Raw genomic sequence first — 16,556 nt, forward strand, 5'->3', positions numbered from 1 at the left:
TAAGTCAGAGATAGCAAAAAAAATTACACCATCTTCCCGCAGGGGAACCCTGAGTAGTATGCGAAGCAGCCATGGGGTCGACTGAAGTTCCCATTAGTTTTCAGTTCGTCGTTTCCGTTGACGTTCAGCTTCGCGTGCCTCCGTTGTATCAGTAGCTTCTTGACGTAGTTTGAATGAGTGAAGGACATAAGGTGCGTTCGTAGCACATGCTCCCGTCTCTGTTTGTAGCGCAGTGGGAAGGGCGCCACGTATCTCCCGTTGCGGCCAGAGAGTTGTGGGATCGAAACCGGGCGCCGCCTATTTCTTTTTATAGTGGACTGCAATGACGTCAGCCCAAACGCTGACGGGGCTGAAGAGACGCGCATTCGCAGTAGAGTGCGTACAACGACAACGAGGGAGGGAGGGACACAGCTCCGAGCATGAGATGCTTCGCATCTAAAATCATGCACCCCTCCGTTAAACGACGACGATGATTCAACGCGAAGCTTTCTCGTGACGGATACTTTGGTTGTCGTCTAAGCGTTCCAAAATGCTCCGACCTCGTCGGAATGAAGCGCGGGCGAAAGTCCAGGCTCTACACAGAGTATTTGCTACCTTCGTGTGGTGATCTAAATGGGAGCCAGTGCGTAGGGATAATTTGTTTCTTCCTTTGGAGTCTGGTGGTGTTGGGTTAATTCCTTTGTTTGTGCGCCAACTTGTGTCTCGGTTTTTCTTCTACTAGTTGGCGGATCATCCACGTTTACGTGGTATTCTTCAAAAACACATAAGTTACTATTTAGCTTTTCTCCTTTGTTTCTACGGGTGAGGTTAACAGAAGCCACCATGGGGTTTTCTAAAGGCAGTTGGGGATACTTTTCATTTCCTTACTGCACAGTTTTCTCTGGAGTATCTGCTTAGCATTTGAAGGAAGACTAAACAGATACTTTATTTCATAATCTGTTCCCTGTGCCTGTTCATCGCCAGCCATACTTGCGGGACCATAAGAACAATGCTTCAGACCGTGTCCAGAGAATGTGCGTGCCGCCAAACGCCAAAACGTTTGTCTTTAAGCTTCATTCGCAAGCGCTTCCAGTTAAAACATGGCAGCGCGAAAAAGGGATGTCAATCCCTTGGTTAGACAATATCCGCTTGTGCAATCAACCAGAGACTATCGACCATTGTTCTGTGCTGTGCCGTGACGCGGTGTTTTTTGGGACGTTTTGCAACGGACACCAGAAATGGACGTTGACATCACCCCGTACACCGTTCGCTTCTCGCCATTTGAAGATATTAATCGGTAGAATTTGATATGACGTTTTTGCTCCGCTAGGATTGTTTTGCTTGTGGAAGTGCCGCATGATTGACCGGCACGCGGAACCCCCAGGCCAACCAAGTGCATTTTTCGGGAACAGCTGCTGTGTTTGTGCGGAGCGTTTATGCGGCGCAGAGTGATCCACTGCATCTTTTGGATACGTGCGTCTGCTTGCCTGATTTTTGAAATGGTGCCGGTCTTTGTTAGACTGACACGCTTACCCTTTGCTCCCTGTTAGTTCTTATATTGTGTGCTAATAGTCCTGTCTGAATTTTTCTCAAATTTCAATGCATTAAAGGAGAAAAAAATGGCGAAAATGGAGCAATCGGATAGACGCCGGCTTCATAAAGCGAGGAACCCAGGTTCGATACCGGCCGTTGGAAGAGTTTTTTTTCTTTCACTTCGGGGTTCTCGCGTTACAGACTCCATCAGAGAACACTAAAGCTTTTCTCTACAAGAACGTCGTATTTTTGTACGAGTGGCAATAACATCGTAGTTATTGGCAAAATGACGGTTTCAAAGTTACCGCACTCGTCAAGTTCGAGCAGTGAGTGAATCAGCAGAATCGCGGCGGTTTTCTATAAAAGGAAAAAACGTTACCGTATCACGAAAAACGAGCCACGGCGAAAACTATACGGGCGCCATAGCTCCAGACAACAGCGCGGCGACGGTCTAACGACCATGCAAGTGATAACGCAAATAGTTCGCAAGCCAGATTTTAACAGAACAAAATTGATACCAAAGCGGTTAACATAAATGTAGACACGTGCGTTGCCAGATGGCCGTGAGGTGTTCACGCTAATTTTAACTAAACAAATCAGCAGAAACCCGCGTGTAATTATCTGCTGCGAAATCATTTTTATGGCAAATATAGGTGACATGTGAAAATATGGAAGCCTTATCAGGGCCTCTTATTAGCTTCTTTTTATGCGGCCAAAGTGCGACACCTCAAACGTTAACAGACGTTTCCTTGTTGAGTCCACAGCGAAATGTTTATGCATTTAAAAATGCCTTTGCTCGCTTGTTTTAACCTTTACTGTAAATTTTGACTGCGCATGAAGTGTGTGTATATCGTTCGCGTGGAACATCAGATACTTCTGCGGTGTTTTTGTAAGCGAAGCGTCAAATTATATGCCGTCGTATGCATATCCGGCCTGTCGGTTTGTTAAAGCATAGCGAAATAACGAAAATTCACGAAGTCGAAATTACGGCCTCAAAACCCCTCTGAATTATGTTTCTTTGTTTGTTTTCGGCACAAGAGGCTGAACAAGGACTGATATACCGCAATGAAGGGAAAGTTCTCAAAAATAGGGGGAAAAAATGCTAATCGCCTCGAAACATTGCGCACAAGTTCCCGCAACGATTTTGCTCCCTCCAAAGTATCTTCGTGAGAGGCCTTTCTAACTTTTTTCGCTTTTCTCTCTTCCAGAATGAACGATTCTACGCTGGCAACGATGAAGAGCCACCGCACTAACGAATCAGGATACCGTTTGAGGCCTAGGGTTTTGTGACAGTCGTGCCACTTTGCGGAGCGGAGAAAGGATATATGACCGAAAAGAGTAGGTCTTTGTAGTAGGTCTCTCTGAAAGTCGTTAGGCGGTAGATGAACGACCACGTATTAAACTCAGCTTGAGGTAGGCTTAGGCTAACTTACCTCAAGATCTGTTGTAGTTGAACACCGTAGACCTCACTAGGACCTCACTTGAACTTCGACTGGTCGCATCAAGTACATAGATATTTTGCTAATTTCGCCACTCTGAGCGCTGTCGGAGGCTGAAGCTCATGAAGTGCATTCAAGCTTACACCCCATGACTTCTGGGGCTGGCCCACGGACACCTGTGCATTTCGGGAAACTAATTTCTTCCGTCTTAATGAGCATAATAACGACTCCCACGCTGGTATACCAGTTGTTTCCCTCAATGGTTTACATGCTTCAAAATTAAACATCCTAAAAGTGATTGCAATGCCGAGTTCAAAGGTGAACCAAGTGGGGCACAATGCCACCAAATTGAACAGCAGGCATGATTATGACCCTGCAGCTCCGATGTGGCGAAGGAGGACTGCTTTCCGGCCAACAATTGCCGCCGAAACTCGATCACCGTAACGCTGTCACCAATAGCATTATGCAGGAGCGTCTTAATTCTATAACTTGACTGTTGCATTTAGGCGTTTACTCAAGGTAGCGTTAGAAAAAAAATCCGTCAGCATGTACCCGTACGAGGACTCCCGCACGTGGTCAAGGATCAACTTTGGTGAATTGTTCATGCACAATAAATGCTGCCAAAAAAATTGTTCTGCCCACATTGATGCTAGCTGCGAAGGCAATTTTTAAAGCAGAAACAAGTATCAGCGTGCTTTTATTTTTTCTGTGACATGCGCCGTCTGCGCATGAATAAGCAACCGGCACCGACTGAAACCTTCTCCCCGTGCCTTCGAACGAATACTCTTCGGCTACAAGGAAATAGAAATGTACGCAGAAGACACCAGAGCAGATGGTTCCACGTGTTTTTACTGTCCAGCCAAATAAAGGTCGTCGTGAACTGCAAATTTAGATACAACTGCGAAAGGGGGCGCTATTTACAGGTTAGATTGACGCGCGCTCTGTGACGGGCGCGTGTCGTATCGCTAGGAAGCGCCGTGGGAGGTGCCTTCCTCGCGCAGGAGTTCGTTGACCTGCTGGTCGGAGATTCGGAAAGGGAGCGACAGGTCGGAGACCAGCGAGAAGTGGTCGGACGCGTACGCAAGCGAGGGCACCCGGCCCGGCCCGATCTGGTCCTCGGTGGGGAAGTCCAGGCGCGCCTCCAGCTTCAAGTCCGGCTTGCTGAAGAAGATGTAGTCGATGGTGTGGCGCACCTCGCCCTCGCGACGGATCTTCCACGTCGTGTACGGCGGCTCCTGCTCGCGGATGTTTGTCCCGGGCTTGACAGCGTAGCTGCTCTCGAGCTGCAGGTCGCGCTGCGCCAGGAGCGTCCGGTACACGGGCTCGCTGGGCTCCGCATTGAAGTCGCCCGCAATGATGGTCGGCATCTGGCCGCGGTGGGCGCGGACGAAGTCGAGCAGGTCCTTGCCTTGCTCGTTGCGCAGGCTCGACAGCAGGCCGCCCTGGCGCGCCTTGAGGTGGGTGGTGACGAGGCAGAGCTGGGCGTCGTCCAGCTTGCGCCGGAAGACGCACAGCAGCGTCACCTGGTTCGACTGGCACGTGAAGACCTCGAGCACGCGCTTCTCGCAGCGGACCAACTCGAACTTGGTGCGGTCGTAGAAGATGGCGCAGCCGTCGGGCCCGTTGTTGCCGCGCACGTAGCAGCAGGGCGAGTCCGGCTTGGGGAAGAAGGTGCCGTCGAAGCCGACGCTGCCCAGGCTGGCGCTGAGGAACTTGTAGTGGTCCACCTCCTGCAGGCACACCAGGTCCGGCTGGTAGCTGAGGATCTCCTCCAGGATGCGCCACCGTCGCTTGCTCCAGTCGAGCGCCGCGTCGGGGCAGCAGGCGAAGCCGTCGGCCTGCTCGGCCAGAGCTGCATCGGGAAAGGGCGAAAACAGTGGTAACAGCGTTGGTAGAGGGGCTGCGCGAAAGACTAGCGTCATTAAGGTTTAGATATTACGTTTTGGAATCACGAGCGGTGATGTCACAGCTTCTAGTTGGACTTGTTGCGCACTATTTGAGAGTTGGAAGCACTCTAGCTTTGAGAGTTTTTCGTTCGTTTTGTTCTTGGCCAAGTCACCAATGAAAGCAGCGCTTCACCGCAGCAACGCGTATCCAGAACCGCAGTTCTCCGAGATTAGATAGAAATGCTACACAAAATTAGACATGAGGAGGAGGGTGGGATATTCACGGTCACGGTCCATATACACAGAACACATGTTTAACGAAAGCAGTATGAAGTAAAGAATTGTTTAATTTCGCTGGTAAGCCCTTTTCGGAAGTTATGGCTGGTTCATTTTGATTTTAAAGCTTTATAAGTGACTAAACGTAGTCACCCTTCCTTCAGGGTTCCTTTAACTGAAAGACCACACCTTTACAAGCTCTCCCAGCAAGCTCTCTTCAGACTCCGACTGACCTTGTGAGAGCAGGTTCCACTGCAGCACTCGTATGGTTTCCGGCCCAGGCTTTTCCTGGTAGCGCCCCGTGAAGGAGCGCTTCAGCTGGGGCGGCAAAGACTGCAGCTCTCTGCGGCAACGGGCCAGCAGCTCTTCACGCGTGGTGGGCTGCTGCGTCTCCAACTCGAGGTCGCAGTCAGCCTGATCTTCGTTGGCGATTTTGGGGGCCGATGTAAAGCTTCCCATTCTGCGTGGAGAGAGAAAAGAAGGGGGAACGCAGGAGTGGTGAGCACACGGAGGCAAACGAAAGTGGTCGGTTAGCCATTACAGATGTTGAAGTTACTAAGCCCAACCCCAACATCATTTTTCCGTAAGCACTTTTTTGGAACCGAAGAAAGTTATCTACTTTTCGACAAAAATCAATGTTATCCCACTCTGTGAATGTGGATGACCAGCGAGGCCGTTTGTGGGTTATTTCTTGGCCACGAACTCCCGCCCAGACCGGTAAGCGTTCAGTAGCTTTGTGGGTAGGCTTCAGTGTGCAAGACAATGTGGGAAAGCCATCTGACAAAGACCAGGCTTACACCGATCTCGTAAAGAGGGCTTCACTTCTAAACACAAATGTCTTGCTGGGAAGACAATTTTCGGTGGACAATACATCTGATATCAAAACATTAAGCGCTGGAGGCGAACAGGTGCCGAAAAGAGAGGGTGTTCCTGAGGAAGAGTAAGCGGCTTTTCTCGTCGCACGGACGCCACAAAAAACTAAAAATAAGAACAAACAGGCGGAGTTGGCCCATAACAGCTGCGCTGTAATAACTACCAGTCTTCCACATTTCAGCTCACTGATTTATATTTGTATTCTCCGCGCTTAAGATAGCTGTAATACTCGTCGAAATACTAGTAATACAGTAATACTAGCTGTAACAGTGGCGAGTAATGCTCGTCGTTGTAAGGATACTGAAACTAGCAGCCTTGCCGAAAGCGAACTGTCGTGAACTCGGCGATAAACAGCAGTGAATGTAGACGGCAAATATGAGTCGGCCAATTAGTTCACGTTCAGCTAATACATATGTGTAAGTATTCTGAAGCAAACAGCACGCTCAATTTGCTTGAGTTTTAGCCTCCTCCATTAAAGAGGTCAATGCACGCCAGTCAGTCGTTCACCGCAGTCCAAAACAATGCTGCCCTGTTGTTGACCTCAGAACGGATGAAGCCTAAGTACGGTACTGACAGACAGTACCCGGAGTTGTCCAAGACTATCAGCATGCATTGTTTCGCCAACAAACGGTATGCCGTGCCCCTGCATAAAAGCCCCTTTGTTGCAAAGCCCCTGCGGACATTCCTTGTTTGTATACACGACGCTATCTACAGTTTCATTTTTTGTAAATGCAATATAGATACCAGCCGCAGGTTGTCAGGGAAACGCGCAAACTTCAGCTAACGGTTTTGGGAGCCAGTGTATGTGAAGTGGTACCGGTGCTTAAATGCAACTATTGGCTACGTGAGTTGCCTGCCCGTACATGGAGTTAACAAAGAAGTCAATAAACTTCGCACCCCGGTCCATACGTATCGTAACTTATCCGGAACTCCCGTTGGCCGCCGCTTTATTGGCCACAAACACGCGAATCCAGACGTAGCGTTGCGCAATTGTAAATGCTTTCACCAGACCGGACGACAACTTTCTTTTATCTTTCGTATACCACCGCCGTCCCCGTCATAAGGGTGTATGTCACCACGAGTTGTAATGTCACTCGGTAGGTTCTTTTCCTAATCAAACCAACTGAAGTGGTGTTTCGCCACGTCCTGCGCGAGCAGAAGCGTTTGTCGCTATCAATGCGATATACGACAGTTTCTAGGAAGATACTAGGCTCGGCAGGTTTACGGCGAAGTCATGTGAATCGCAGAGTCCTTACGTAGTATAAACAAATGACAACGAAACATTACTGCCACCTTTCTTTCAGCCCGTGCCAGAAGCCAAACATGGCGCCTGGAGTGACCGGAAGCAGCCAGGATAGGAAATATGTGCTTGTCAGTGCACGACCACAGAGCCACTCGAATGATACACTCGCAGCGTCTATTTTGGACCCGTATCGCTCTCTCACACGCTTATCGCGAACGATAACGGAGGTCCACGTCAGCAACGTACTCCGTCCTCAGGGGCCGATTGACACACGACCATTGACGTCACGTCCCGCGGTCGGTCATGCGCTGTTCGGGCAATCAGCCAGGCCGAAGGTGCACAGAGGCTCGTGCGCAGAAGAGCCTACAACGTTAGCAGAAGCGTTATCTCTTCTCAGACCATTGCGAAACACGCTTCAGGCCTGCGAAAGTCATGTGCGGCCGTGGAGGGTGTACACAGTAAATCTAGTGCTCGCCTTCTATCTCGTGCCGCTCGAGATTAAGCGTTATCGGTCCATCACAGTGAGTTCGAGTGAGGCGACTATACCACTAAGCTCACAGTCCCTCAATGGAAATGGTCTACACAGTCTATAGTGAGAAAAAAAAACACAGATGTTTTCAAGGCGGAGCGAAATTGTAAAGTACAAAAACGTCTTAGCTGCGAAACACCAAGGCTGCATAGTAATTTGTGGACAGCATGTTGTAGTTCAAAAGGAAGCAGTCCAATTACACGTGTAAAGCAACGACAATTGGAACGGCGCTCTGGACACCTCAGAAAATGAAAACATCCTTGCAAACATGTTAGCTAACGGAAGCCGCAGTTTTGTGAAGGACAAATGCAATGTGGCTATTATCCTGCCAAAGAAATGGGCACGAAATTGGACAGGCAACCTTAAGGACCGTGATAGCGCGCACTGTGCTTTGCATAGTGCCGATTAAACTACAACGGATACAACATTTTTTCCCCAGTTATCTAGAATATTACATTTATCACCCTTACAATTCTATGCCTTTACCCATAGATCAAATATTGCTCGGAAACAAGGATCCAATTCCCATATCTTTATATCCCACGTTGTAAGTCATGTGAACTTGCTTGAATAGGACTCCTTCGGTTAGCTAACGCTAACCAAAGAATGGCCATGCGTTCCGGAATTCCCGCCGTCGTTTTTTTCTTCTCCCGTTTGGTATGGTGCCTGAATACAAACACAGGCCAAAGACCAAGGTTACAACAAACGGCGCGACACGTAAGAGCGATAATAACGTAAGGCCATTGCGACACACTTCACAATTGTGATGACCTTCGCCACGACTCGCAGAGGAGATAGCGGGGAGTATACGAAGCTCTGATTAACGCCAATCTCACGCGCCTCGTTTAGCAGCAACGGTCCCTGGGGTCTGCAGACCGCAGGAGGCAAAAAAAAAATACACAGAGGTTGGAAGATTTCCCCAGGCGGAACGCGGTACTGGACAATGGTTCTCCCGGCCGAGATAAGTGTGCTCTCTTACGGTCTTATCGAAGCGCACTGTCATCCTTCCAGCTCGCCAAAGTCACGGGTCGTCGTTGGGAAGCGGAATTGCAACGCTTGGCGAAAAAGACAGGAATCAGCTTTGCACGAACGGTATATTGAGCGCATGTGACGATGACAATGTGACAATGACAATGCCTCACGCCAGCAGCACATGAGTGCGAAAAAAAAATCAGTCCAATTTGTGGTAGGACGCCCCCGAAGAGACACCCATGAGATTTGAAGTGTGTCGTCGTGGACGGTTCGGCATTAGGATACGTGGGATTAATGCTCGGAACGTCTGCCACCCGAACAATCATATGTTCGTTGGTGATGATGATTAAAACGAGAATAACGCATAACTACTCCAAGGATCTGACCCGAAAGGCAGTAGTAGAACAGGCACTGAACCACCAAAAAAAGACACACGCCCCATTCTGCGTTTGATTATGTTTCGTTGTAATATTACGCTTCTAATATTTCTGCCGCTGACGTACATACCACTCGCCCTTGTGTAGAAGATGAAGCAATGAGCTCGTATAGAAGTTTTGATTTTATAATGGTTTTAACACTTTCTAGTGCTACATCTCATGTTCGGGCAGTTTTTCTTTCTGTTTATATTTCCCCCCTAAACGCCTACTTTGAATGCATTCGTTAAATATGTTTCTTTAAGCACTGAGAATATAGTTTCTCTCGGTGAGCGCCCCTTTCCTGGCCAATCCTCCTGAGCGGGTATGAGCCATATCTTCTGGCACCACTACCACCATAACTCACACATACAACAGTGTGCCAATGATGACTGCGCAGAGAAAATACAAACGCCCATCCGTCAGGCTTTCAACGCGCAATTTTTAATTTTCGGACGACTGCATTTTTTTCGCTACCGATTTTAAATACTTGCACAACAAACAAAATCCAAACACAGCATACATTGCCACGTCGCAGAGTGCCGTGAGACAGTGGGATGAAAATACAAACAGCTAGAAATCTGCGTTACGTAGAATTGAGCTACGTGATAATGCAGCACTGCGACCCTCGGTTGGTAACACGGTAAGCTTTAAATGGCGGTGGGTGAATCACGGGAAGGTCCTGGCGGGGGCACAAAACAAGCGCATATTAAAGAACGCAAGTTGGGCAATAACCATCACGACAAAACAAAAAGGGAGTGCGGGGTGGAGGATCGCCGCGATTAGCGCTACGCCAATGTTGGCCCTTTAGAAGAAGAGCGGAGCAGAACTGAAATTTTAATGAGCTTGAGATGCAAGGAGAATTCGCTGAATCACAGTGTACAAGAGTCGCACGTCATCTTCATTCTGAACTATTGGCGGAAGCTCGTACGTTAGGGGTTCTTCATGCACAAGGTACACGCTTACAAGAATCGTTCCCAGTGACGCACGCGGACACAACCATTAACGCACGTGTTATGAAAAGCAGGCTGACAGCACGGCAAGTGACAAACAGCTGATTTACTTGGAGGCCCGGCCGCCATGCGCACAGATTGCATCTTCACATGTTCGCTGCCTCAACTTATCTGATAACACCCTACCTTGGTGCCAGCCGAAGAGCGGCCCCCAGCTGCAGCGGTTGTCTCATCGTTCCGATGCGGTGCAAAACAATGATCCAATTAAAGACGGCAGTCAGGACGGTAGATGTATGCAGCTGCTAACAGCGGAGTGTCTGCGTTCTCGACGAACGGGGGCTCTTTCTGGCATGACTCGCTCATAAGGAGTGCGTCAGTCTGGCCACGCTGAAAACGCAACGACTGGCGACTAAATTTAGTCCTGCGGGACTAGCGTTATTTCGAGCAGCGCCCTTTTGGAAGCCACGCGAGGCGGTAAAAAATAAGGCAGCTGGCGCTGCCGAGCGCCATGTTAGAAAACAACCACGGCCGTAAGCCGGGCTATGCAAATGCGAGAAAGTGTTACAGGGTCGCGCAGCGCGCAAACGAAGCGCCGCGCAAGGATACTGAAAGGGTGTGGGTCAACGGTTCAGAGCGGGTGCCGTCATGACGCTTGTTCTTCGAAGTTCCAGATCTCGCGATGTGTCAGGAGACTTGTGTTACGGCTTTCGCTCCTTCCTTAGTCTCCGCAATTAATATTTATGGCGCCAGATTAAAGCGGCCACCTTACATCAAAATCGTCCTACGCTAATAGTAACATGGAAACATACCTCGTCTTTCCGCACAGAAAACGTTGCACTTGAGCCTCAACTTCCATAACGCAAGTGTCGCAGACGGTCCTCAAGGCAGTAGTGGTTCTCGTCGAACGAACAATAATTAGGAATACACAGTGAGTTGGGTCAATCAAAAGCAACAACTTGGAGCAGTTTCTCGCCCGTAGCTTAAAAACAGTTCGGCGTAGCGCTCGGCGTACACTGGCTCGGAGTAGGAGCCAGACTGCGTAGCTACTGTGCGCGATCCGAACTCTCTTTTCTGCCGGGCTGAACGTGTTGACAGCGGCGAGACCGCTGCTATTCATTGAGACGACGGGAAGCTACGCTCCACACAGCAGCGACCTTGCGTCGAATGTACGGCAGCAGCAACGGCAGCAGCTCGGCAGGGCGTCGTCCCGTCGTGACGTCACCGGGGCAGCGAAGCACCGACAGAGAAACGTCGGAGGAAGGAGTTTCCAAGGTTGCGTGCGGTGCGGAACGTCAAGACGCCGGGGGATGCTACCCACAGCATGTGATGAGTGTGTGTGAGGAAACGCAGACGGACCTATCACTGCGTGTGCGTTCGTAAAATCCATAGACATGCAATCGTTTAGTACCAAAGCCTCATGCGACCCGAGGGTGATGCACGACATATGGCTCGGGGAAATGCAAGACACCGCAGGCGCCACGTATACAGTAGCAAAAATCAGTAAGTCTGCTGACAGCTGACTCGCGTTTCAGGATATCCTCGCATCTATTTACTCGGCCTGGATTTGTAACGCGAGCGGCAGCGTCATGCGATCGCGAGCGAAGTTTCACTTTATTGCTTCGCTTATCGCCGAAACGACGCGTCGAAATTCTGGAACTGCCGAGTCAGCGGAATAAACCTGCTGCGGACGCTTCTTCGCGGGCCGTTATTTATGTTTGAACGGCGATTTGGAGCTGGAATCCTCATTCCCGTATACGGGTATGGCTTTTATCGAGCATCCCGAAAAAGAAAACTGCTGCACTGACATGCAAGAACGGAAGCGTCTTGACGAATGGGCCGAGGCGTTCGGCAACGATACAAACCTGTACAATTGAACACATAACAAGAAAAAAACGAGTCCTCACAAGTTGCACATCTACGTTTGTTTGTGGCAGTTGCCTACATAAATGGCCCATTTACGCGCTCAGTGAATGGCAAGTATAAATATTTGTGCCGTTTTTTTTTTAGGAAGAGAAATCAGAGGGGCAGGGAAAACATGCGTGGCAGTAGCCCGACTACACAGCATGAAGATGTCCGCGAAACGGCTGCAAACAGCATAAATGAGTGAGTGCCACTACACGAAGCAACGTGGTATGTTCGCGGTGTACAGACAAAAGACGGAATCCAAACCTCTCCGTATAAATATTTACTATAAATATCTACTCCCTAAGCGAAATCGAGAGCTTGATGCTTAAGCACTTTGCCTCGAAGAAATCTAATCAACACACCGCGGTGACAGTCGTCGCTGACTTCAATGTGGACTTCTCCAGACCAGACAAGTGGCTCATTCAGTTTATCAGGAAGCCTGCATTCTTAGCATTGCGCATGGAGCCTTCATTAATTCTTGCCCAATCCTTCACAAGTGTATACTGAGTAAGCGGCTACCTGCCTGTTTTTGCTGACGAAACCACACCAAAAGCCCTGCCATCCTCACCATTTCCGGCTTTGTACAAATGGTACCCGTGTACAAATGGTACGCGTCACAACAGTTTGCCAGGCTTTCGCCTGCAATAAGCAAACTTTAGTGTCCGGAGTCAATTTTTTTCAATCGTTGCCCAGCCACGCATGCGCAGTGATCATGGCAAGGCGTATAGTCCCTTACATGCGCACGTAACGCCCACACAAAGTATTTATTACCTGTCTTCACGAATAGTCCGCCTGCTCCTCCCTTGGCTTTAGACAAGCGCTCCAGTTAAATAATCTATATACCATTTTCTCGTTTAGCCTAGGCCCCAGGTAATTTTCTTACGTATAGCCCGTTGCACATACCAGAGAGGGGGAACGCTTTCCTTTTTTTTTTTTTTTCCGCTGGCAGTAGCAATGAATAATAATCGCGCATGCGCAGTAGGCATATCTGGAGCGCGATAGACAGGTATGCATGCTCGGAAAGATGGTTTGGAGCCGGACGCATCAGATAAGGTGGTTAGAAAACAGGCCAAAGGCTAGGTGGCGCTACCGCTTGAAGATGGCGGCGCTCTGCGGAAACGGTGTATATAGACGTACGATTTCTTAATGGCGGCTGCCTCCTTTGAACTTTTCTTTTGATTGATTTTAGGGTTCAACGCGCCGACGCAACGCAGGCGATGAGGCGCGCCGTAGTGGAGGGCTCCGGATTAATTTTGACCACCTGGGGACCTTTAAAGGAGTACTGACACGAAATTTCAAAGCTGAGATAACTATGTAAAACGCTTCCTTTTTATCAGGAGATATCTCCCAGCAAGTTTCAACAGCAACCGTTCAGCGAAACATATTTAAAATCCATTTTAATCTTCGCCCGCACGAGAAAGCCCAGAGCGGGCCGACGTGACATCATCTGCTACGTGCCCCAAACTGCCGACGTCGGGGCTCCCGTGACGAAGCCGACGCGCTGGCTGTGGTTGGCGCGCGCTGCTCGGGCGTGTGTACACGTCATGGTTTTGGGACTGACGTCATGCTGCCCGGGCCTGTGGGGACGGCGAAAACCTCGGCCGGTCTGGGCGCGCGCGTGCGCTCGCTCGCGCGCGCTTCCAGAGAGGCAGCGATACGGCAAGAATGGTGACGTCATGTTATACATGCTGTCATGGCGGCCACTCGGCGTTTTTCAGTCGAAACCGAAACTGGCACGAATAAACGACGCCGTAAATGAATGTTTACGCTGCGCTCGACCGTCTAATCTGTCATTCAATTATTAGTGGGCTGGTAAGCACGCATAGCAGCGAAAAAAACGTAACATAAAAATTTCGTGTCAGTACTCCTTTAACGTGCGCCGAAATCTCGCACACACGGGCGTTTTTGCTTTTCGCCTCCATCAGAAAAGCGGCCGCCACGGCCGGGAATCGAACCCGCGACCTCGTGCTCAGCAGCGCAACGCCTTAGCCACTGAGCCACCGCGGCGGGTGAACTTTTCTTTTGCCCGAACGCTTGTATGCTGAATGAAAGTTGTTTGTCAGCCCGCACAATTATTCTACAGCATCCCCTTCGCGTGTCATTGGAACTGCGAGACGTCAATGCTCCTGGCAGAAAAACAAAACATGGAAGGGCGCACAGGGGGAAACGTCCGTGAACACGGACATTTTTGCAAACAATTCGTCGCGACGTCGTGTGTCACTGTCAGCTGTGACGTCTGTCGAACTTTTTTTTTTTTTTTGTACAGCCGTTAGTGACGCCACAGCCCGCTGTTTCCAGCGGATTCGAAGTCACTGTGGGCGCGTCTTTTCGCGTGGGAAGACGTTGGCTTCAACGTTCTTGCCGGAACTAAATATCCGTAAAACTCCTGCTATCGGATGTCATGCGTAAGCGGACGCTAGACCGGAGGCGTAGTGCTCGAAAAAGTGATCATCACGGTTTCATCATATATTTTTCACACACGGACACACGCCAGCGGCTGAAGAAGCTGAACGCTTATTGTTCCAAATGAGCTTATTTGCTTTAAACATTACAATTCAAAATTTTCAGGTTCACGCAACACAGCAGCATCGTGTATTGCCGTAGTGCAGGACCACGAAGTCTTCTGGATAACCCAGGGCTTCAACCGTGCGTACACAAGAACTTCTTCCGCATTTCGCCCCCGCCAAAAAACGCGACCTGCGCGACGAGGGTCAAATCTGCGACCTCTTGGCGAAGTTATCGAACGCTTAATCTAATATGCCACCGTCGTGCGACAGGTGAAACGTCGAAAATTTAGTAGCCGATTCATTTTTCTCAAGAAATTGGCAACAAGACAAAAATTTGACATATTTCGTACACGAGCGCATGCGCACGTCCGGTTGTCACGTCAGCAAGAAGCGAGTGACACCGCTGTCTCCACTAGAACGAAAGCCACCATTACGCCGCATAATCTCTACCAGAAAGAAGGGGTGTCCCCATCTAGTGTCACCTCCCCCTACCCCCCCCCCCCCCCTCCCCTTAAGAGGCACCGTGACACCGTTCACATTACTATTTCTCAGGATCGCCGGCACCCCATCATGCGGAACATCGAATCAGGCAAGGTTAGAAAATTGCCAAATAGAAAAAATTGGTCATGTTACAATTATTGATGGTATAATGAATTAGAATATTAATTTTAATATACCACTGAACAGAGAGGTAAGACTAGCCCTAATTTTCGAAGCAGCTAAGCAAAACAAGCGAATTATTCCGGGGTCAGCCGCAGCTTTCGAGAAGCTGCAGTTTCTAAACATTTTCCTCCCGGACGATTTTTCGTACACTGTGATACGCACGTACTTTCGTGTGCTTGTACTGGCAGCGACCAAAACTCGAAATATGCGTTCATAACTGAGAACTGACTCAGCGATGCTGCCGCACATTAAAACGGATGCGGCGTTCAGGAGAAATACGTGTCGATGCATGCGACTCCATTGCCTTTACATGGAACGTTGTTGCTGTTACCATAATGGTCGTCGGGGCTACGCCACAGACGTACGCAATCAGGTCAGCTATCCACATTTCAAACACCACGTTAAAAAAATTGTCCGCGTATCTGATCCTTTCGTTGCAAATGTCGTCAAAAGACGATAGTCTTTGTGGACATTTGCCAAAGAAATGCCCCCCTTTGCTTTCCCGCTCACCTCTCATGCTGTTCCTGTACCGTCGCGCTCATCCCAAGGTAAACACACTACAGGTTTGCGCAAGGCGATTTGAATTTACCGAGTTCCACTGCTACAGGCCGGGTTTCTCGATGCCAGCGCTGCAGTACGGCGGAGACGCGCGTGAAGGGAGGCGGCCGACTAGAAGGTTTATAGAACCGCGTGGCCGTGCTCCACGTGCGTTCCAAGCAGAACGTGGAATCTAGCTAGTGGAACCTTTCGTTGCTGTTGCCGCGTGATTTTTCATATGCCGCCAGGCGGCGGCGGTTTTCTGCAGTAGATGTAGAATATCAGTTGTTATCGAAAAACCAAGCATCCATGAATTTTTTTAAATAAAGGAACACTGTAAATATCCCTTGTGTACTAATTTCCTGATTTATATTTGCGTAATGTCTTGTTCTTGTTCAACAAAGTTGACAAGTATGAACATATAAACCGGGCTTAGACGTTTACATTTGGCTGTGAGTATATAAGACTATTGCGCAATATGAATTTTACTTTGGCCGGGTGGCTGAATCGAGTTAGACAGACAGACAGACAGACCAAAATTTCTGGGTTTAAGTAGCCCAAAAAAGACTATAGTCTTCTTTAAAAAAAAGTTGTCCAAGTGTTCGAAACGACGGTTGTAATAGCTCGCGTCCTACGTACTTTGGACGGAAAACTCGACATGGGAATTACAGGATGACGCGCTGTTTACTGAAACACGGCGTCTTCGGTAGTATCGAAGCACCGGGAAGGAAGCCGGCCCTACGACGATTTTAGTCCGCTATTTCGCCATGAAGAGGGGAGTTTTGGCGACGCGCCAACTGCTTCTGCTTTTTTTCTTCTTCGCTTCTTTTTCAACTACAAACCAGTTC

At 49.2% G+C, this 16,556-nt stretch overlaps 2 protein-coding genes across 4 annotated transcripts in view; one reads left to right on the plus strand and one right to left on the minus strand.

Annotated features, from left to right (window-relative positions):
- The window catches only part of LOC144174877 (acid-sensing ion channel 4-A-like), a 51,537-nt gene extending 47,906 nt beyond the window's left edge, over window positions 1–3,631 (plus strand). The window contains exon 10 of the mRNA XM_077703832.1: window positions 2,721–3,631. Within this exon, the coding sequence (XP_077559958.1) occupies window positions 2,721–2,802 (82 nt within the window). The 3' untranslated portion in view covers window positions 2,803–3,631. The remainder of the gene's footprint in view (window positions 1–2,720) is intronic.
- A 149-nt stretch (window positions 3,632–3,780) lies between these two features.
- Window positions 3,781–16,556, minus strand: part of Cu (NADP/NADPH phosphatase nocturnin) — a 77,851-nt gene continuing 65,075 nt past the window's right edge. For 2 of the 3 annotated variants that reach the window (XM_077703833.1, XM_077703834.1), the window contains 2 exons: window positions 5,347–5,573; window positions 3,781–4,803 (listed from right to left, as the gene is read on the minus strand). In XM_077703833.1, the coding sequence (XP_077559959.1) occupies window positions 3,917–4,803; window positions 5,347–5,573 (1,114 nt within the window). In that variant the 3' untranslated portion in view covers window positions 3,781–3,916. Of the gene's footprint in view, window positions 4,804–5,346; window positions 5,574–10,282; window positions 10,404–16,556 lie in introns of those variants that run through there. The other variant, XM_077703835.1, reaches the window with a different exon arrangement.

This window comes from Haemaphysalis longicornis, unplaced genomic scaffold (assembly GCF_048455015.1).
Source record: "Haemaphysalis longicornis isolate Haplotype H1 unplaced genomic scaffold, Haemaphysalis longicornis Haplotype H1 scaffold_3, whole genome shotgun sequence".
NCBI classification, from domain to species: domain Eukaryota; kingdom Metazoa; phylum Arthropoda; class Arachnida; order Ixodida; family Ixodidae; genus Haemaphysalis; species Haemaphysalis longicornis.